The following is a 17,141-nucleotide window of genomic DNA, read 5'->3' as shown; positions in this document are numbered from 1 at the left end:
GAAAAGAAAAGAAAAAAATCTCTTGTGTTCACTATTTCTTCTCACCAGCTCATTCTCAATATTTGAACAATGCTTTTGCTCTGTGACTTTCTGCATTTACACTTATGCATCAGACTGATATGACACATAATCACAATTGGGTGAAAGGGGACAAATCTATTTATAGTGTTGAACATGTAGTATCATATTAGTCATATTGTCTATTTATATTTCCAAATAATGCTTTCAGTTTACATTCCTGATTGAACTTTTTTTTAATTTTTTTTTTTTTTACTTTATCATCAAATAGCATGAACAATTGGGAAAGGAACAAAAAAACAAAGCGACAGACATTCCAAGACATGACAAAAGCACACATGGATTTCTCCTGAAACCTTTTTTATACAGTCTTTCTACACAGCCTGAAACTCCACAATGATCCACTATCCTCACTTTAAGTCATTGTTTCAGTGCGCGCGCGCGTTGTCGCCCCCTAGCGGCGGACCCGCGCGCCGCCGCTGCCCGTTTCTAGTAAACCACGTGATTTCTGGGAAAAGGAGCGTCTGGTGAAAAGCAGCGGAGCCGGCAGCGCCGAGGCGCAGAGCAGACACAGCACTGAGCACGCAGCGCGGAGGAAACACAGCCGAGGTAAACGAAACTTAAACCTACTTCCTTCATTTTACACCTGTATTTGAATGACTTCTATTTACACTCACACATACACACGCCGCTGGAGGAGGATGCTGCGTCTGATTTCTGTCCTTACACCAGAATTTATATTTGAAATGAGTTAATTTTAGAGAGGCTGTTTTTTTAATGTGGGAGTTCAGTGTATCTCGTGTGAGGCTGCACACACACACACACACACACACACACACACAATCTCGCTCTCTCTCTTACGGCTTCAGTCGATATATTTACACTAAAATAAGTTGCACTTTGAACATTTTTACTTTTTTTTTTAAATGATCGATTATTCAGAAGTTTATTGTGAATAAAAGTGTGATCTAAGTGCCACTGCAGGGACGTGTTGAGACACACTGTTGTTGTTGTTGTTGTTGTTGTTGTTGTTGTTTGTGACAATGGGTGTTTTTGTTCAGCTTGTTTACAGTCATGGCAGCAGGGAGAATGCGCTCCACTCGCAGACTGCGCTCCTGGATCGTCGATCAGGTGGGTGTGTGTGTGTGGGGGGGATACTCAGAGAGGGAGGGGCAGTGGACTGTGGGGGGGGGGGAGGAAACTATGTGGGAGGGGGGGATAAGGAAAGGGAAAGGGAGCGATAGGGGGCTCCACTCACAGTAAACCTGCACATTAATATTGATATTTATAGATGTTCAATCAATGACTGTGATCAGGCTGTTTAGTGTGGCTGACTGCCCATTGGTCAATCAGCTGATGATAGAAAACCTAGTGAAGACACAGTCAGTCTACTGAACATGGACCTGAGAAAATGTTACAGCGTTTTCCTGATTAATCAAGAGCATCATCACCAAATCAATCAATAATCAAACTGATTATAGCACAGTATCAGCTGCAATAACATGATATTAAAGCTACAAGTCGCTGTAACTTAACTCAACCTCAACATCAACTCCAATATGAGAACACAGAAAAGAAGCAAATCTCAGAATCATTTTCGACTTATTTTGTGTTTTTTTGTTGTTGTTATTTTAGGTGTCAGTTTTAATATTTTCTTCATTAATCTGTGACTGTTTTGCCCTTAAAATGTCAGATGGAGTGAAAACATTCAGTATAGTGACAGAAATCAGAAGAAAACTTAAAATTTCAGATGCTGAATCCAACAAAGCATCACAGGTCCAGAGCTCTGATGTTACTCATAGATGTTGTTGTATTTACATAGTAACTAAATTTTTTATTATTATTATTATTAGTTGATATTTCAATTCAAGTGTGAAATATCAATCTAAATTTAGATTCTTCCCCTAGAAGAAGAGCTCAGTGAGTCTCAGCCCAGAGAGTGAGAGATAGAAGTGAGGGTGGACAGTGAGAGACGCTGCTCAGAGAAGCTTCAGTGACTAAATAAAACTCATCCTTGGTGTGTTTACTTGTGGCCCGTTGTAGGTCAGCAGTGGAAAATATCCCGGCCTGGTGTGGGACGATGAGGCCAAAACAATGTTCCGGATCCCATGGAAACATGCTGGGAAACAGGACTTCCGCAAAGACGAGGACGCCGCCATTTTCAAGGTCAGGATTCCTCTTTTTTTTTTCTTTTTTTGGCTCCAGACCGAATCACAAAACTCTCCAAACTCCTCTTCCATGACTTAGACAGGAGTTCAGCTCATTGGTTCCCAACCTGGGGTCCGGGCCCCCCTCAGGGGGTCCACAGAGCTTTGTCTGCTCTGAGGTTGTGAAGTTATCATTATTGTACTTGTGCATATTGAAATTTTAAAATTCCAATAACACACCCAATTGGATCATAAACAAAGACAATAGGAACAAAAACCTACAACCTACCTGTTTATAGGGACACGGTAACAATTATGACACAACAAAGGAAAATGGACAGAAAGATAAAAATAAAACGTAATAAAATAAAACAAAATAGGATAGAACAAAATCGATTGATAGATTAATAATTCAGAATGGATTCAAAATGTATATTACATACCCATGGCAGGGCTCCACCTTTTATCAACAGTTTACTTTTGTAAATAGAAGTTTGTATCACATTATTCTTTTGATAACAGGATGGGGGGGTTCAAGGAAAAAATGTTGGGAACCACTGGTTTAGCCTCATCTGATCTGAGGATGTGTGTCCTCTGCAGGCGTGGGCGGAGTTCAAAGGGAAGCTGACGGACGGCGGTCAGGACAGCCCGGCCTCCTGGAAGACGCGCCTGCGCTGCGCCCTCAACAAGAGCACCGAGTTCGAGGAGGTGATGGAGCGAGCCCAGCTGGACATCTCCGAGCCGTACAAGGTCTACCGCCTGGTCCCCTTCAGCGAGCAGGGTGAGTTCACGGTCGTCTCAGCTTCTCCCACACAGAGGGGGGCGGGGGGACGGATGGGAATCGGCCCTCCCACCTCTCCTGGCTGGAGCGGTCTGGAGGAATGCCAACCGACAGTCGTGCCAATACAGTCGGTTGATTAATTATTGAGTTTTAGATCGGAGGAATGATCAGCAGGTATTCTAATTGACGTCTTTTCACATGAGGTGTTTGAAGACGTCGCTGTTCTCTATGATGAACATCTTTTATTTATTACTGGGAATATCAATAATGAAATAGGCGTTGGTTACATCTCTACGTCACATGACCTCAGCGCAGCAGGTACAGTAGATTCAGAAGGTGTGTCCCACATCGCTGCAGCAGAGAACAGACACAGAGGCAACTGATGCCATCTCCCAAGAAAATCCATTGGTCGGTAGGCGGAGCTTTTATACCCGGGGATCTCAATCTAGATATGACCTACAGTGGCATGTCTGGTCACCCCTGGTCAAAATGTCTGTTAATGTGAACAGTTCAGCAAGTGGAAGATGAAATGATCTCCAAAAGGCATAAAGTTACAGATGACACATTCCTTTTACATTTTAAACAATGTGATTTGTTTTTAATTTTCAAAATGACAGAAAAGGAAAAGGGCCCTCGGCAAAGGTTTGGCCACCCTGCATAGTTAGTACCTAGTAGCCCCCCCCCCTTTGGAAACTATCACAGTGTGTAAATAGTAGACTTGAGAGCTCAAGTCTCCTGGGTTTCCCATTCTTCTGCAGGCTGCTGCTTTGTTTCCCTATTTCACTCTAAAACTGTAGAAAACAAAAATAATACACTGATATTGTTTAAAATATTGCAAAAGAGCGCTGAATTTTTCTTTCAACAATTACAGTGTCAGGGCACATCATGCATACATAGTTAAACACTCATCCTTATATCAATGTCCTTATTGTCCAGTGGCCATGGTGGTGTCCTCTTCTCGTCTTCTGTAATCAGTCCATTTTTCACACAAAAGAGTGTTTCATGTTTAGCTTTATGCCTTTTGGAGATCATTTCATCTTCCACCTGCTGAACTGTTCACATTACTGTAACAGAAACTTTGACCAAACTTTTGCACGACACTGTTACCATAGAGGTGAACCACCGTTGTGGTACGGAAAACCCAGAGTTAACCCTGAAGTTACCTCACTAAGCCCAGATCCTGCAAGTACAGACGAGGACTGAGATCAGAGCACGAACACCGGAGGCTCCTGCTGAGTGTGAGAGGAGACGCAGCAGGAAACTGATCCAGGATCAATGAAACATATCTAGGAGTGATTCCGTGTTAGCGTGACAGGTGTGTGGCTCTGCGCGGACTTTAATCTTGGATCTCACATAGTAACGCTGTATACAAATACTAATGTTTGTATTGAGTTCAGTCAACAAGGGAGGGGGAGAGCTGTTAACCTGAAAACCCACAGTGTTTACGCAGGAGTTTCATATTCAGTGTCACACACCTTCAGAGTGTGTGCAGTCATAAAGCTGTACTGTAGTGTTTTTCATATGATGCACCTGACTGTTATTGTCGGAGCTAAGTCATCAGATTATATTTACTCTGACACTTAAGTTTAAAAAATTCCCACAGTCCACATGTGATGTCCTCAGATCGCTCTGTGTCAGATCAACAGTCTGAAACTTGAGACATTTAGTTTTTTCTTAATGGACACAGAAGATGTGAAGGCGGCTGCAGATATCAGATGTTTTCCTCTCAGCTGGCAGCAGGACGGCTCCACCCACACACTCATCAGTCTGCCTGCATGTCACTGCTTGACAGGTTAATTACAAAAAAAAAAAAAAACGTATTGCAGAAAGGATTATGAGTTTTTCCCCCTGTGTGGTGGGAATGAGGGAGGATCCTGGCACCGTTTTATCTGTGTGTAACAGAGCGTAACATACACGCACACACACTCTCCTGATAACAAACAGCGAGCGAGTCCCCAAAACACAGTCCAAGAGTTAGAGTTATGGTTGTTCTATTTTTTGTTATGCCTTTAATTGATAGGATAGTCAGAGAGAGACAGGAAATGGGGAGATGAAACACAGCAAAGGGCCGCCAGGGGATTCGAACCAGGGCCAGCTGCAGTGAGGACTATAGTCTCTATATGTGAGGTGCTGGCTCTACCCACTGAGATATATGACAGCCATTGGTTTTGACATATAACATCAGAGTAATATAATAATATCGATATAGATTGATTGGTTGGTTGGTTGGTTGGTTGGTTGGTTGGTTGGTTGGTTGGTTGGTTGGATGGATGGATGGATGGATGGATGGATGATGGATGGATGGATGGATGGATGGATGGATGATGGATGGATGATGGATGGATGGATAGATAGATAGATAGATAGATAGATAGATAGATAGATTGATTGATTGATTGATTGATTGATTGATTGATTGATTTTCAAACATTCAGTAACTCATCTTCTTGGTTCATCAGTAAAACTTGCAGAGATCTGAAGCCAGTAGCTGATTGGTCAGTCAGTTGATTGACAGCAGCAGCTATTGTGATAATCATTTAATCATTTCAGTCCAATTTAACAATGAAAATATACAAACATAGAGTCGATGAGAGTGCAGGACTTGTTAGAAGGCTACTGTTGAGACTAGTGTTTTTGGTCTCTGTCAGTGTGTCCCTCCCCGAGGAGAAATAGTCCTCCCTGAGTTTTGCAGGCAGTGATTCGGCCTCTCAGACTCACACACCTCCTGCAGCTGGGTGGAAACACTGATTCAAACCTTTCATCACAGCCAGGCTGTAGAAACCTTTCACCCGGTGTCGCAACGGCCCCCGTCCACATCACCGCTCGTCAACAGCCCACTTCCTTTCTCACACCGAGACACACTCACTCTGCTCTTCCGCTCGATTCTTCACCGTCACGAAAACTTCAAGGTTTTTTGTGGCTTCGTCTCTGTAGTTCTAAGAATTAACACCTCTCTCTCTCTCTCTGTCTCTGACACCTCTCTGTTGAAACCTGAAAGTCACCAGAGCAGAGATCTTTGACGTCATCTAATTTACCTCTTCTAATTCAGCTCTACAGAGATCAGCTTCATTTTCCTCTTGATTCTACTTTAAGTTCTGCATGAGAACTTTTACATGACACTTTGCATTGCCTTTGTGTTTTAAAGCTCTTACACAAATAAACCTGGATGCCTTCCTGCTGACACAGTGAGAACAGACCAAAGTACAGTGCAGTGCAGTGACACAGAGTGACTGCTGTTATCTCACTGTGGTTTGTTCCTTTTTAAAAGAAATTTTTGATTAAATGTTTTTATTATCCCTCTTAAACAAATATAAATAACCTCCCACACTGACGTTTTCAGTGTATGTGAAGATTTGTTGACAGTGTTGTTGGATGGAGTCACTCTGCCATAACAAACATGGCCTGATCTGACCTCCTTAAAGATATTGTTGCCTGTTTCCTGATGGAGACGAAGAGCTGCGCCACTGCTGCTTTGCTTAGTCAGTGGAGTTCACCCAACATCAACACGGACTGGGGCATTGAAAACAGCAGAATGTCTCATTCTTCTATAAGTGTTGGTTGTTTGTCAGCTGTGTTAAACCCTGTGTGTGTGTTTTTGTGTGTGTGTGTAGGTCTGGTGGTCCCCGAGAAGAAATGCAAGGAAAAAAGTTCAAAGAGGTCGAAAAGGAGGAGCAGCGAGTTCCAGGGAGAGGAAGTCGGTCAAACAATCAAACAGATAAAGACGGAGGAGGAGGTGGCCGTGTCTCAGCTGGTGAGTTGATCGGGGGGGGGGGGGGAGCAACACAAGTTCAGCTGCAGGTTGGAGCCAAGCTGAGTTGTCCATATCCATGTTAGCATCAGTGTTACAGAATCAGCAGGTTTAGAGTCTGAGTGAATAAAGTCATTTAATTGGAGTTTACATAGGGAATCACCAATACGTCTTGATGATGCTACATCAAAACGGCATCACATTAATATGCAGCTTGTTGGCCTCTGAATGCAACTTTCAGGGGTGCCTAAACTTTTTCAGCTTGTGAGCTACTTTTAAAATGACCAGGTCAAAATGATCTACCTCCATTATTTATGGACATATCATGCTGTTAGCTGTGTTTTTTTTTATAACACTGTGTATAACTGATAATGAGAGAGTAATGAGACCTTGGTATTAGACATAAAAATGAACCTTGTAAGACCAACAAAGATGGCACACTTCGACTGACATCGGTATGGACGAGCTGTCAGAGGAACACACTCTGCTGTTTCTTTCTATCTAGCCTGGCATTTGGCTGCGCTAAAAACTGTTCAAAATGTGAAGATCTAACCGCCATCTGAGCAGCAATCAGCTGTCTGAGACAGAGCACAACGCCTGTAGTCTACAGGTGTTTTTTTTAATAACATCAAATTTTGCCGATCGGCACAAGACTATTCGGGATGACGGATACACTGAAATCTGTCTAGTGGGGAAAAAAAACAACACAAAAAAAAGATTGAATGTAATGCGATCTACACGCACTATCTCTGAGATCTACCAGTCGACGTACAGTAATGAGCACCCCTGCATTAGATACTCTAACAAACAGGAGAAGACATAATTTACTTCCAGTGCAGACAGTGAAAGCACCGTCCTCAAGGTCTCTTCTCCACTCCCCCAGAGTTTATCTCCCTCCTGAGGAATGCACTTATCCTGCATCCATAAATTCATAAAAGGCCTTGGATAACTGTGTTTGGGTCAATTCATTAACCCTTTACTTTCAGCTGACAGCTGATGGGGGGTGGGTGAGGGGGGGTTGGACAGGTCTCTCACTCTGTCTTCATCTCTCTGATTGACAGTGTGTTGAAGAGGCTCTGCTGCACAGCGACATCACCATCCAGACAGTGGAGCCGGTGCCACACAGCACCACCACCACCATCCAGGGAGACGGTGAGTCCTCCACACACACACACACACACACACACACACACACACACACACACACACACACACACACACACACACACACACACACACTCAGTAAACAGACGTGTTCAGAATCAGATGTGAAACCTGATTTCTCCTGGTGAGAGATGTTTTAATCAGGTTTCTCATTGGTTTATTACATTTATACATGAGCATGATGAAGCAACAAGGCTGCGTCCTGCTCATAATCAGTGTTAGGGATGGTTACAGTTAATGTTGTGTGCACCCCTGCACATACTGTAATGATGCTCAGAGCAGGAACTGTGTATAATTTGGTTGGTTGCATTGTTTTGTACATCTGTGCTGAGGCCGTTCCCTCACAGCTCTGCTTCTAAATGAAGTCATGAGCTCAGCTGACCAGCTCACTGGGACTTCTTGTATGAGCTCATCTGATCTCACATCAGAGAAGTTCACTTCATCACTTTTTATTGAGGATCTCTGTCTGTGTCTGCAGTGGTGATGGACGAGATCATGCTGGACGTGCGGATCGAGGAGACGGCCCCTCCTCCTCAAGAAGGTAAAACACCCAAACTCAGCAACAGCTGAGCAGCTTGTTGAGTGCAAAACGCAGGACATTTTTCGGTAACATTTTATAAGTACACACTATATTAGTTAAACGGACAACAAGGAGTTTTTTTGGTTATAAAAGAGTCTCATAGGATGAATCTACATTACCCACACTTGTTAATGGGTCCATTTTCGATAAATATAGGCATTTTGTCGGTCCAAGAATTTCACCGTGCGCGCAGAGGCTCATGGGAAATGTAGTGTGAAAACACTTCGCTCCCCAAAACTCCCCGTAGTCCCTTTATGTATTAACGAATTCTTCATTTATAACACATGAGGACATAGTATGTAGTTTATAAATAAAGTTGGTGCTTATCAATGATGAGAAAAACATTTTCAACTGTGTTTAGGGACCATTCGTTATTTATCATCAGTGCCACCGGAGGGATTCACGGGACTTTTTTTTTTTTTTTTTTACATGACCCCCCTAACCCCCTAACCCTAACCCCTGATTGTTACGAATAAAATAAGATAAACTAAAACAAACCTTATCTTTTCAACTCTGATATGAGTTCAGACCTCTCTAAGCCAACCGTTGCGTGAAGGGGGGAGAACATGTTTCTACTGAGGCGTCTGGCCAATAGAGTAACTAAAGGCCAGAACGTGGTGCTTTGTCAAAGGGAGATTAGGTGTTTTATGTGTTGTGGGGGGGGGGACCACCAAACAGGGCCCACAAGGTTCAGGGCTGAGGTCCATATCCAACATGTTTTTCATCCGCCCCCTCTCTGTTTCTGCCTCCAGACCAGGACTCCTTCAGCGTGGCCATCCACTATCTGGGGCAGGAGGTTCTCAGGCGTCAAATCCAGGGCACCGACGTGCGGATAACGTACCTGCCCTCCTCCCTCGCCCCCCCGACGCCGGCCGTCCTCAAGGGCCGGTTCCCCCGCATCCCCCTGCCGGAGCCGCCCTCCACGCTGCCGGTCGGCCCCGAGCTGCAGGCGCTCTTCACCCTGCTGCCCTTCATGGAGAAGGGGGTGGCGCTGACCTCGGGGAGGCAGGGCGTGTACGGGAAGAGGTTCTGCCAGGGGCGGGTCTTCTGGACGGGGCCTCACACCACCACCCCGGGCCCCCACAAGATGGAGAGGAACAGCGAGCCGGTGCTGCTCTTCAGTAAAGAGGTCTTCAAGCAACGTGAGTGATGGGATCGGATGAGTGGCATTCAGTCTACAGATAGTTTCTGAATGAAGCTGTGGCCAGCAGCTGCACACTGTCACAGTTCTTCCACAGTAGTTCATCTAAAATGTGCAGGAAGTCCAGTTGAAGAAGGTTATTTTAAAACCAAGACAAGATGAACGGATCAGTTTAATGTGCAGAAACACAGACAGATTCATGGTTCAAGTCAAAAAGACATTTTTCTTATTAGAATATCATGGAAAAGTTCATTTATTTCAGCAGTTCAATTCAAATAGTGAAACTTGTATATTATATAGGTTCATTACACACAGATGTAAATATTCCACATCCTTATTTCTTTTAATTAATTGTATTAATTGTATTATGTCTTACATTTATTGAAAACCCCAAATTCTGTAAATCAAAAAATTCTGATATAGTAAATGAATGAATGAATGAATTTGTTTCAGTACATTTTAAGGCACCTCATCACAAAAAATGCAAAAAGAATAAAGCACAAAAATTAGAAATTAATCATATCTGTAAACTTATGTAACAACAAAATCAATAATAGCACATAACACACAGCACACAATCCAAAATTAACAGTAGAAGATCAATAAACTCAATTTTACATATTGTAACAAGAAATCCCATCATTTCTGTAAAGCTGGCTAGTGTGCCGCGTGATTTAATATTTTCAGGACAGTTGCTCCAGATGTTAACTCCTTTAACAGGTACACAATGATTTTTTACATTGGTTTGAGTCTTTGGTTTGTTCAAATAGTAATGTTCCTCTGATCACATGACACCTCCCTGGACTTGGTTTATTCACAGTTCTCTGGCTTTGTGTAGATAAAACAATAGAGAAATTCATTGATATTAAATAAAAGTGTTAACTGTGATTATCTTTGCTGTGTTTTCAGAGCTGGAACACTTCCGGTCCAACGGCGGCGAGCCTCCTCAGAGCAGCGTCACTCTGTGCTTTGGAGAAGAGCTGAGCAACACAGAGGACGCCACCTCCAAACTCATTATTGTCAAGGTAAACACACTTCACACACTCACTCCTGAGTAATAAACACTGTCTGGGTTTTTCCTGTTACTTTCTTGCTTATAGTCAAATATTCTTTGTCTCAATTTCAAAGGGTAATATCACCCACAGAGTGAAATAATCTTTTTTTAATTATTATTTTGTGTTTTGGGCTTTGATATGATATTTAAAAGTAAAAAGAACATTTTTGGGCTGTTGGTTTGACAATCTGAGAAATTATTAGATTCATTAATTCATTGAGAGATATTCTGCCTGTTAATCAATAATAAAATAATAATTACATGCATCCCAACGTGTGGCTAAATATTTGAATACAACAACAGCATTTTTTGTATGTAAAATGTATGTAAATCCTTCACCACCATTCTCAAACCTCAGAGGTGTTTCTGTAAATGTATCAAATGGAAACCAAAAAACAAATGAAACCACATGTGGGTTTGCGGCAGCCGTCAGAGTGGTATCACGGACGGGTCAGATGTGTGTGTTTGGTTTTCATGTCAGCAGAAGTGAAATGAACACTTTTCCAGATCGTGTAGTTGAGATCTCATTTTTATATTTAACTTGTAACTTCCTCCTCCTCACTCAGTCGTCGTATCTGCAGGATACACTCAGTTTTATTCACAAATATGTGATGTCTTGATAGACGAGGTCACTTAAGGGAAACAGTTGTAATAGAAAGTTCTATCATTGAGGTTTTAAGCCTCACACACCCTATATCCACACTAACAGAAGTTAATCTTACAGATACTGTACAGGTGCATGGAAGGATGTAAAAGTCCCTCACAACAATGTGATTGATTTAAACCGATGGTCTGTGAACTTTCATCATCATAATTATACTGAAACATGATCTGGTCTGTGGCTGTGGCTCGGTGAAAACCCCTCACCCTCCTCTTCCTCCCCTGCAGATCACCTTACCGTGGGCGGAGCAGGAGGTGTACAACGCTCGGTCCTTCCTGGAGTCCATCACCTTCCTGCAGTCTCTGGCCAGTCAGTCTCCTCTGGGGGAAATAACGCTCAACCTGGTCACCGTGCCGACGCCCACGTCCGACGCCATCGTCTGCGGGACTCTCTGAGCACTGACCGAACACTTTTTTGGGGGGGTTTCATTCCACCCCGACCCCAAAATCCTTGTTTAAACCGGGTCTTAAGAAGCTCAGACGGAACAGGCTGAGCGATGTGACAATGTCGACACGTTTAACAAGGCTCTACATTCCTCCTGAGCGATAACTGAAAACAGAATAAGAGCGTTTTGTGCACAACTCTCAGCCTGAGCAGGAAGCACAAAATAAAGGAATAGCACTTCAAACATAGAACTTTAGGTTAGGTACACCAGAGCGTTAACACTTCATGACTGGAGAGAACATAGTGAACTCTGTCAGCTGGAGGTGACTTTACAGGGGGGCGGTCTGGCCCCTCGTGTCCTTGAAAGAGATCTGTTGGTAAACTGAAGCACTACATGCAAACCAACACTGAGCGCTGGTCTGAACGCTTTAAAGACAGGACGTTAATTAGCTTTTTTATCTGCCAATGTTTCAAGACCCCAAGGAGAGGAACAAAAAAAAAACATGTCTCGTCTTGCTTGTTTTCATTGTAAATCGCTGTGTAATTGGAGGTGCTATAAGCCCTAAGTGTTGAAATAAAGCAGTTAGGGTTAGGAAGGTTGGGAACCAAGGCTTGAAAAAAACTGAGAGCAACTGTGTTTATACTATAGCACTATAGAAACCTTTAGATATAAATATTCATTTTACTGTAAAATAAAGGGAAACATTAAATAAAAAAATAAAAAATAAATGAAGTCATAGCTGCAATAGAAACTTAAGTAGAAACATTGTATCCTCGTCATAGTTGTACTTTTTTTTCCATCTACTCAACTCAAACTCTTTTTTTATGGAAGGTTTTTGTCTGTAAACAGAAACATGGATGTACATACAGATGGGGGTTGGTTGTGTTTTAATAAAAGTTTCACATTGTTGGTGCGACATGACAATGCTGCGGCCGGGCCTCAGGTGTGAGTCTGTGCAGTTCAGTCAGAGCAGTTAAAGGAAAAATCCACCTGTTAGAAATCATTCACATCAGTGCATTTAATACAGGACAAACTTAACGATGCTGCGGAGACAAACCCGATTAATGTTGTGAGAGCGACACGTGATCCTGAGCCGACAAAAACATCTTTTAATACAGTGAATAGAGCCTGCTGACGCTCAGACAAGTGTGTGCAACACTCCTCCTCCTCCTCACGACCACATCCAACTGATTTTTGGCAGGAGCTTGTTTTTTTTTTTTTAGAATGTTTCCTCTTGGAAAGTCACAAGATCAGTTTGGGCAACAACTCCTGTAGTGTAAAAATACAAAGGCAGCTCTACAAGTGAGTCACAATATGTCGAATAAGCAGTGTGTGTGTGGCTGTGATGAAAAAGAAAAAGAAAGAGGTCTGAAGGCAACGTACAGAGGAATAAACTGACACATTATGCTGTAAAATCATCACTAAAATTTGTCTCTGTGAAGAAACTTCAATGCCATGTTTGGAAGATGAGGCACCAAATGATCAATTGGCAGTTTATTAGGAAGGTGTGACTAAAACTAATGCAGTCTGACAGCAAAAGATACTCCTACTTTAACCTGTCTCATTTAAAAACTAACATCTGAACTTAAGCACATTGGTTTCCACTGTAAAACGTTTGTATTGTACAGCGTTTCTATTCTCTCTCTTCATAATATGTAGGAAAAAGAAAAGTCAAGCATCAGCTGACGAACAGAACAGGAAGTAAATACCACAGGTGATCAGCAGCAGTGTTACGGGTGTTAGTTAAGGTGGATTTTTCCTTTAAATCGACAGTGAATATTTTGTTATTTATGCATGTTTGTTTGTTATGTTATGTCCTTGTTCAGTCATGAAAATGCATTAAAAATAAATGTCTTTCTAAACTCTGTGTGGAACATGAGGCTGTGTCGGGTTGTTAAAAAACAAAACAGAACAAAACACATGATGACGTTGGGTCAGAACATAAATAACTCTGGGCTCTAGTACAAACTGGTCTAACGGCTTCTCAGTCTTAGATGTTTCCGTTGGCCGGCGAGGCCAGCTCTGCTATCTTGGTGTTCAGTTTCTGATTGGTCCAGTCCTTTGTGATGTCGTCCAAGTGGCTGTCAAAATCCACCAATAGCATGTGATCGCCCGACTCCAGCATCTGGCCGGCGATCGCCCGGGTCTCCTCCCACTGTCTCAGCATTATCCTGCAGGAGACCAAGCAGAGGGGTGTGGCAGATCAGGGCAGTTTTAAAGGGATAGTTCAACATTTTAGCAAATTGGTCCATTGCCATAATCCCTATAGTTTTTGGAGCAGTTACCTTTAATTGTTGGTGCAAGCTGTTTTAAAACGGCGGAGCAGAGCCGCGAGCTGCTCAGAGCTACGCTACGGAGACTCATGGAATTTCTTTGTTTCCCTCATCAAACTCATCAAATACACAATCCAACAACTCCAAAACGCTCTGGTGGACAAGTTGTGACCTGCACATTCACCACGCTATGAGATAATAACGGAACGTTACGAGACAGAGTTGTTTTTGAGGATAGGTCAAAATGTTTAACTATCCCTTTAATAACTTGGATTGGCTCACTCTCCATATACAGAGGCTCTATCTCTACCGTCCTGTTAATTAAAGGTGAAAAAATACTTTTAAAAAACAAAATGTGTTCACAACAATGTTTAAAGAGACAGTTACAGTGATAGGTACACATGACTTTAGGTTTATGATGTCATAATGTGCAATATATGATCTACATAACATTACTGATACTTTACAATTTTATGTACCAGGAAAGATTTCAAGGACAGTTCTGGGAAGAAGATGTTTTAAAATGTAAAAGTATTAATTTGAAAACAGACTCAGAGCAAAGCAGTCATTGTCCTGCCTTGTGTCTAACAACATACTTCAGAGAAAATATTCTAATAATAAATTTAATTATATTTAACAGGAAGACATGATGAAGCCATCATGTAAACACCTTGATCCCTTCAAGTCTCAGACTGTGAGATAAAAATAATGATGTTCAGCTTAAAGTGTGTTCCCCTCGACTGACACTGACATGATGGATCAGACATTAGTAACTGTACATAACACCCCCCCCACCAGCTGTGGCTTACGTGTGCTTGTCTTTGAGCGTCCATCTTGAATCTTTGCGCTCGTACATCACGATCGGAGGAACTCGATAGTCTGGAGACATCTTACTACCATCAAGCTGTGAAACAAAGGACAATGAAAAACACAACTGTTTGTTATTTCATGTTCCAGCTTTAATATCTCCTGTTTCTCATATGATCAAATCAAATGTCTTTTGTGTTACTTTACACTTACCATTAACAAAACTGCATTGTCAAACTGCTCAGAGATCTTATCAGCTATCTTCAGTGCACATGGTGTCGGGCTGTTGGGTCAAAAAGAGGGAGATATTAAAGAAGAATGACAATAACATTCAGATTTGACTGAAATTATAACTATATAGTGTATTGAACAGCTGAAATGTGATGGGGTTTGAAGAGAAATCACAGTCTGGACCTACCTGCTGTCTGATACACAGGCGTTGGCCTGATAGTATCCCACTATCCTCTGCTGAGTCTGTGAGCACCACACATCCACCTGAAACAGACATTTGGGTGAATTCCAATCTGACCACTCACTGACTCAGAGGTGCGTTCACGGGAAGTCCGTAAGTGTGTGAGGGCTGTCCCATCGTCAGATAATCAAGTCAGTGTGAGTCAGTGAATGAGCACTTTGTGCCCCCTTACCGTAAGTCAGCATCGATACTGACTTAGCGTAAGGAAATTACCCACAGTTCATAGCGCTGTGAAGTCAAATAGAGAGGATGCTCTCAGAATGGGAGTAACTAAACAAAGGTAGACAGAGAGAGCTCCCAGGTTTCTTTCTTGTTAATGGACGGAGCAAAAAAAAAAAAAAAAAAAAACTATTGTTTTGAGTCTGTCCCTCACAGACCTTGTGCATGCTAAAGTAAACGGTAAATTATCGGTCCCAGACCAGCCAGTGGGGATAAATTCCGATTCCCGTTTACAGTATCTGGACCCTCACAGACTCTCACACTCAGTCACTTTACAGCTGATGTGAGTTAAGTCAGTGAGGGTTCAGGGCCTGACCTTAGGACACAGTGTTAGACATTTAGATCACATGCACATTGGCAACTCTTCAAACAAGAGGGAGTAGAGGCAGGAGGGTAAATGTATTAGTTTTCTCTGACAAATTCACTTTGTATGAAGTCAGCTGAGAAATAAATAGTATTCAGGGAATTATTTAGGATTTGGATCTGGGCAATACCTTCAAAACATCTGTATGTGGTGGAGAACAACCTGAAAACGGATGGTTGGCAATGGCAATCACCCAAATGTGATGCAAACACCAGCCTCAAATAGCCTGCAGATTTACATGCTGAGTTTGCCTGGACAGTCAAGTGAGGATAACAAGCTCGAGGGCAGGTGTCCCACGTACCTGTGTGAGGGCCAGCTGGGTGATGGGAGCCAGGGGCAGGTGGGAGTGGAGCAGCGGCACACAGTCCGTCACGCACACAGCGCCACCTGCCGAGCTGGACGACAGCAACAGCCCGTTGATGCTGCAGCGGGGAAACAGGCAGGCGTGCAGGTACATCTTCACATAGGCACGACAGGACAGCTCCACCTCACCCATGATGACTCCTGCTGGGACACATACGGAAACACACACAGGCTCAGCAACACTGGGCGACAAAAGACCAGAACAGAGGCCTAAGCTACTCAGACAACACAAATGAAAGACAAGACTGCCGTTAAACGAAACTGTACTGAACCCGTATCCCATGGATGTGTTTCTGAGCTAGATGTGGCTAAATCACCTGCTGCCAGCCGGCTGTTGTTGCAGCAGACAGTGTTAGCATTAGCATAGAAGCTAGGCGAGCAGCTCTGTGTTCAGTCTCACCTGACGAAGAGTACAATAATTGTACACCGGAAACGAAGCTTCGAGGAACAAATATTGACTATGATTGACCGAGTCTAACGGGTCATGGGAGCTTTAATGAAGCCAACAGAGCTAGCTGTTTCACTTGGCAGCTAGTGTGTGAAGCGTCTGAACGGGTACTTCCGGTCCCGCCCAGAGAGTTGAATGTAATCATGTGATTGGTCAACGCGTCGACGTCTGGACATTCGATTGGAGGAGCAAGATGCCACTCATTTCCTCTTCTTCTTCTTGTGGACTTTCGGCAGGCTGTACGCGATCCAGCGTAATGCTGCCCTCCACAGGTCATGGCAAGACGATAATAACATTTTCTCATACAACCCAGTAGAATGGAGGTATTTTAAAGCTGCCCTCCCAATAGAATCAGATTTCCCCCTAACCCAAAAGCAGTTTAGACAGGGCCAGATCTGACAAATCCATAAACAACTGCTGTCTATGACAAGAGCCTACAAATTACAAGAAATATGGACCGCAGTCTCCAATTCCCCACACAACCATACCAAATCACTTTTAAACTTGCCAGACAGT

General features: G+C 42.9%; 2 protein-coding genes across 2 annotated transcripts; one reads left to right on the top strand and one right to left on the bottom strand.

The window, feature by feature from the left end:
• Positions 1-519: 519 nt before the first annotated feature.
• On the top strand, positions 520-13,251 carry irf9 (interferon regulatory factor 9). The gene is made up of 10 exons (XM_085763683.1): positions 520-627; positions 1,080-1,149; positions 2,062-2,184; positions 2,766-2,946; positions 6,558-6,697; positions 7,756-7,846; positions 8,337-8,399; positions 9,191-9,580; positions 10,489-10,604; positions 11,522-13,251. Exons 2-10 carry the CDS (start codon positions 1,093-1,095, stop codon positions 11,687-11,689), a joined length of 1,329 nt encoding a protein of 442 aa, XP_085619809.1. The 5' UTR covers positions 520-627; positions 1,080-1,092; the 3' UTR covers positions 11,690-13,251.
• On the bottom strand, positions 12,548-16,746 carry emc9 (ER membrane protein complex subunit 9). Its single transcript, XM_085763684.1, has 6 exons — positions 16,578-16,746; positions 16,116-16,315; positions 15,178-15,254; positions 14,973-15,042; positions 14,762-14,856; positions 12,548-13,850 (listed from the first exon to the last, which is right to left on the bottom strand). Exons 2-6 carry the CDS (start codon positions 16,308-16,310, stop codon positions 13,670-13,672), a joined length of 618 nt encoding a protein of 205 aa, XP_085619810.1. The 5' UTR covers positions 16,311-16,315; positions 16,578-16,746; the 3' UTR covers positions 12,548-13,669.
• Between the last annotated feature and the right edge of the window lie 395 nt (positions 16,747-17,141).

Source organism: Trachurus japonicus, chromosome 20 (genome assembly GCF_045865225.1).
Source record: "Trachurus japonicus isolate A0001 chromosome 20, Traja_1.0".
In the NCBI taxonomy this organism is placed as follows: Eukaryota; Metazoa; Chordata; class Actinopteri; order Carangiformes; family Carangidae; genus Trachurus; species Trachurus japonicus.
The sequence above is the reverse complement of the archived record's forward strand: the minus strand, read 5'-3'. Positions and strand labels throughout refer to the sequence as shown.